The sequence below is a fragment of the Octopus bimaculoides genome, chromosome 14 (assembly GCF_001194135.2).
Source record: "Octopus bimaculoides isolate UCB-OBI-ISO-001 chromosome 14, ASM119413v2, whole genome shotgun sequence".
Taxonomy (NCBI): domain Eukaryota; kingdom Metazoa; phylum Mollusca; class Cephalopoda; order Octopoda; family Octopodidae; genus Octopus; species Octopus bimaculoides.
The window spans coordinates 14542600-14548246 of record NC_068994.1 but is presented as its reverse complement, the minus strand read 5'-3'; the positions used below and the strand labels follow the sequence as shown (position 1 = coordinate 14548246).

Genomic DNA, 5647 nt, shown 5'->3' with positions numbered 1-5647 from the left:
ACTTTTGTCTTTCATTTTTTTTTTGGTGGGGTGGGGGGTGTCAATAAAATAAATACCAAAGGAGCACTGGGGTTGATGTAATCAACCTCCCACTTCCTTCAAAATTGTTGCCCTAAATTGTGCTAAAATTAGTAAGAATTATTTCAAAATTGTAGTAAAGATTGCCAACATAACAGGGCAGTCCTAGTTTAGGGCAAATGACAACCCCGATACTTATTTTATCTCTTTTGCCTAACCACTAAGTTACAAGGATGTAAACAAACCAACACCGATTGTCAAGCAGTGATGGGAGACAAACACAAAAATACACACACTCACGCACATACTGTGGGTTTCTTTCAGTTTCCATCTACCAAATCCACTAACAAGGCTTTGGTCAAGCTAGGGCTATTGCAGAAGACACTTGCCCAAGGTGCCATGCCATGAGACTGAACCTAGAACTATGTGGTTCCACCTATATGTGTGTGAGTATGTGTATGTTAGTGTCTCCAGTTGTAAAATGGTTGTCACTCTCATGCAAGCAGTGTCTTTATTTCCAGCACCTTTACAGGTGCTGGTGTCATGTAAGATGCACTCATGACAGCACCCATGTCGGTAGAGCTTAAAAAGCACCCAGCACATTCTGTAAAGTGATTGGCATTAGGAAGGGCATTGAGCTGTAGTTTGGAGTCTGGACCGCTCCTTGGTGGGCCAGCTCCTGTCAAACCATCCAACCCAGCATGGAAAACAGATGTTAAATGATGATGATGATTCTGTAAGAACATGTCTGCCCGTGGGGGAATAATATCTTGCTTGCACACAGGATTGGTGACAGGAAGGGCATCTTGCCATAGAAAATCTGCCTCAATAAAACTCTTGACTCATACAGACATGGAAAAGTGGGTATTAAAATGGTGATGATGAATTTATTTATTCTTTCTACTTCTCACATCATCATCATCAGTAGGTGCAGGCATGGCTGCATAGTAAGCAGCTTGCTTCTCAACTACATGGTTCTGAGTTCAGTCCCAATGTGTGGCATCTTGGGCAAGTGTCTTCTATAGCCTCGGGCCAACCAAAACCTTGTGAGTGGATTTAGTAGACAGAAACAGAAAGAAACCTATCATATATATATATGTGTGTGTGTGTGTGTGTGTCTGTCTGTGAATGTATTTATATGTGTGTATCTGTGTTTGTTCCCCCACCATCGCTTGCCAACTGATGGTGGCGTGTTTTTGTGATTTGGCAAAAGAGACCAATAGAATAAGTACTAGTCTTACAAAGAGTAAGTCCTGGGGTCGGTGATCCAGCATGGCTGCAGTCAAATGACTGGAACAAGTAAAAGAATAAAAAAAAATATTCAGTATTAATAAGGCACACTTGTTTTACCCTGCTTTCTTCCAGGAAAGGAGTTTAGTCACCGTGTTTATTGAATGTGTTATGTATTTTCAATCTTTGCAGGCAGTTTGAGAAGAATGTCAGGATGATGCAAGAGGACATTGATCACCTGCAAGAGGATCGGTCGGAGCTGGAAAAGAAGTTCAAATCTGCCACCCGTAAGCACCTGATGGAGGGACTCTCTCGCAACAACTCTGCGGGCCCACCACCTGGTAAGATGTTTTGTACTGCACTATGATCCTTAGATTAACCCTTTTGGTGTTAACCTGCTTGAAACTGCCCCTGCTTTTGTGATACAAATGGTGTCATTTGAAACCTTAATCAAAATTTCATGTTAGTTTATGTTCTAAACACTGGCTTAATAATGAAGTTGCGGACTCGTGATCATAGGATCGCAGTTTCGATTCCCAGACCGGGCGTTGTGAGTGTTTATTGAGCGAAAACACCTAGAGCTCCACGAGGCGTCCGGCAGGGGATGGTGGCGAACCCTGCTGTACTCTTCCACCACAACTTTCTCTCACTCTTACTTCCTGTTTCTGTTGTGCCTGTAATTCAAAGGGTCAGCCTTGTCACACTGTGTCACGCTGAATATCCCCGAGAACTACGTTAAGGGTACACGTGTCTGTGGAGTGCTCAGCCACTTGCACGTTAATTTCACGAGCAGGCTGTTCCGTTGATCGGATCAACAGGAACCCTCGACGTAAGCGACGGAGTGCCAACCAACTCTGAGAAATACTTCATTATTTTCAAAGTTAATTGATGTCATTTGAATCTCTGGTTAGCTATTACACTTCAAAACCAACCATTCACCACATTTGTTCCATCGGGCTGATGGGTCGGCCTCAAAGTCCTTTCAGCTTGTATCACCAGGGCTGATCAATTGGTCTGGGTGTCCCAAGAGGGTTAGGAATGCCACTTAGTTATAATTGTATGTTGTTACTTTTTCCAAGTGTTTTAGAATTCTCTCGGTGGAAAACATTAGTTAAAATTTCCTGTTTGTTTATGTTCCAAATGCTTCTAGAATGAACTTTGTAAGATCGTTCTTCATTACAAAAAAGGAAACTTTTGTTGCTTAAAGCAGTGACTATCATTCGTGTTTGACAACTGTATTTTAACCAAAAACTGTATTTTAACCAAAAACTGTATTTTTAAACAAAAGCAGCTATAACTATTATTTTAAATTAAATTACATTTAATCAATTATACATAACGTTTTAGAAATACTCTGATTACACTGTAAAAAAAATTAAAAATTCTTTTTTTGTCTTTAGTCAGTAAGTGTTTTTTCCTATCTGCTTCTATCTAAAAACCAAAGGATATGATTGTTATTCCCTTCAAACTTTGCTTTTCTGACCTGGACATCAGTCTTTTGAAACTGACCTATTCTCCATTACATTTCAGACAGATTCAGTGCTGAAGCAGAAATATTGTTATACCAAATGTTCTGCTCAATACCACAAATATGCTTGTCAATTGCATGACCTTAACCACTTGAGCATGTCCTTTAATGGCTGACAATATGTGCATCTCTGATCATAAGTAGGAGTAGTTGGGGAACATCATAGCCATGTATTGTGAGGGATTCTTTGGGGCTTGAATAAATGTAACAAAAACAAAGTTTGAAGGAAATAGTAGCCATTTTCCACACTTTGTAGGGGTAAGCAATAGGAAATAACAGTTGCTACCCAAGGACAAAAATCATGTTACACAATTTTATTGAATTACCAAATGTAATATTTTCTTCTCCTTCATTAATCTCTGGTGCATTAACAGCAAGTCCTACAGTACTCTGCACATCATCTACCAATGTTCAAGAATCACCAATGCTGAAACAACAGGTAAGAGACTGTTTCAAAATTTTTCTTAATCTCCTATTTTGTGTGTATGTGTGAGTGTGAGTGAGTTTGTTTTGTTTAATTTTGTTGCATTGCATTTCCTTTCCTTTCTTAATGTGTTCTCTGATTGTAAACAAAAATGCCTCACTGTTCTGTATAGACCAGTGGTTCTCAACCATTTTTCATCTATGGACTCCTTTGATTCCCTGTTTACTCTACTGGAACCCCATAACCATTCAGTGCATATAAATAAAAATTCTATTATATATATTTTTTAAAAATATTATTAGGAATTGTGGTTCCGGGTTCAGTTCCACTGCATGGCACCTTGGGCAAGTGTCTGCTACTATAGCCTCGGGCCGACCAAAGCCTTGTGAGTGGATTTGGTAGACGGAAACTGAAAGAAGCCTGTCGTATATATATATATATATATATATATATATATATATATATATATATATATATATATATTTATATATATATGTATGTGCGTGTATATGTTTGTGTGTCTGTATTTGTCCCCCCAACATTGCTTGTCAACCGATGATGGTGTGTTTACGTCCTCATAACTTAGTGGTTCGGCAAAAGAGACCGATAGAATAAGTACTAGGCTTACAAAGAATAAGTCCAGGGGTCGATTTGCTCGACTAAAGGCGGTGCTCTAGCATGGCCGCAGTCAAATGACTGAAACAAGTAAAAGAGTATATGTGTATTCTAGAAGTGTAAGCAATTTATTGAACATAAATCATCCTCCTCATCATTTAGTATCTGCTTTCTATGCTGGCATGGGTTAGACGGTTTAACTGGAACTGGTAAACTGCAGAGCTGCACCAAGATCCACTCTAATTTGGCGTGGTTTCTACAGCTGGATGCCTTTCCTAATACCAACCACTCTAAGAGTGTAATGAGTACCTTTTACATGCCACCAGTACCGGTGCTTTTATGTGCCACCGACGCAGGTGCCAGTTATGTGATACTGGCATTGGCCACAACTGCAATTTCACTTGGCCTTGGCTTGATGAGTTTTCTCAAGCACAGCATATCGCCAAAAGTCTCGGTCACTTGTCATTGCCTCCATGAGGTCCAACATTCGAAGGTCTTGCTTCACCACCTTGTCCCCATGTCTTCCTGATTCTTTTTCCACATGTTCCATCTACAGTTTGAGATCAACAACAAAATTATATATGAATCCTCATGGGCCATATGGACCCCAGTTGAGAGCCACTAATATAGACAGTGTCATTTGCTTGCAGTCCACCACAAAAGCACATCCAGGTTTCTTGACATGTCTTTATGTTGCACAATCTTCATAAGCAAAAAGACTTGTACAAATGTTGTTGTTTGTTTCTAGCTTTCCTTGTAGCTTATGTCTGGCCTTTTTTGTTGTTCAGTAGCGATATGCTGTACTTGAGAAGACCTGTCAAGCCAAGTGAAATCGTAGTCGTGGCTGATGCTGGTGTCACGTAACTGACAACCCGGTGCCAGTGGCACATAAAAAACACCTTTTGCACATTGAGCTTCATTGGAGGCAAAGTGGCATGATGGTTGTGAAAAGCTCCATGGAGGCAATGATGAATGACAGACCTTTGGTATTATGTCATGCTTGAGAAGATCCATCAAGCCAAGTAAAATTGTAGTTGTGACAGATACTGTGCCAATGGCACGTAAAAGCACCCGTTACACTATCGGAGTGGTTGGCATTAGGAAGGGCATCCAGCCATAGAAACCATGCCAAATCAGACTGCAGTTTGGTGCAGCTTGCCAGCATGGACAACGGATGTTAAATGATGATGGACCAGGGTATTATGACCTTACTTGGAAGCAGGTGAGTGTTGGTGTCAGGAAGGGCATCCACACATAGAAAATCTCTCTCCCAACATATTCTCATCTGACTCATGCAAACATGGAAAAATAGATAAGACATTGGGCAACAAAAGCTTTGATCTACTTGAAGAACTAAAAACATTTGACCAAAGGTTTTCATAATGGAAATGAACTCGGTACTGTGTGCTTGTGAATTAAACTCCTCAATCATTAAACTGAAATAAACTCCTCAGTCCAGGTTGTGTTTATAGGATTCTGATTCAAGGGTATTTCTTCTTTGCTTTCAACCTCTTGTAAGTTTTTTTTTTTTTTTTGCTTGTTTTTTGCAGATTTCTTCAATGAAAGAAGCATTAAATCATGTAATTCAAGAAAACATCCGTTTAAAGGGTCAGAGACTAAGAGTAAGTTGTTCTTCATCATCATTGAAATAACTATTGTTCTCCATCTCTCTCTGTTTCTCTCTTTCTCCTCCTTCACCTTTGCTTTCATTCCATCACTTTTGCTTGTCCTTTTATTGGCCTTTACTTTTCCTTTGTTTCCCCTTTGCTCCCCTTCTCCCTCTGTTTCCCTTCCCCCTCTTTGTTCCCCTTCCCCCTTTTTGTTCCCCTTCC

At 40.0% G+C, this 5647-nt stretch overlaps 1 protein-coding gene across 1 annotated transcript in view; it reads left to right on the top strand.

Moving 5' to 3' along the window:
• LOC106874338 (dynactin subunit 1) overlaps positions 1-5647 on the top strand; it is a 112011-nt gene that overhangs the window by 97380 nt on the left and 8984 nt on the right. Inside the window, exons 26-28 of the mRNA XM_052973024.1 lie at positions 1441-1589; positions 3151-3215; positions 5366-5437. Of these exons, the coding sequence (XP_052828984.1) occupies positions 1441-1589; positions 3151-3215; positions 5366-5437 (286 nt within the window). The remainder of the gene's footprint in view (positions 1-1440; positions 1590-3150; positions 3216-5365; positions 5438-5647) is intronic.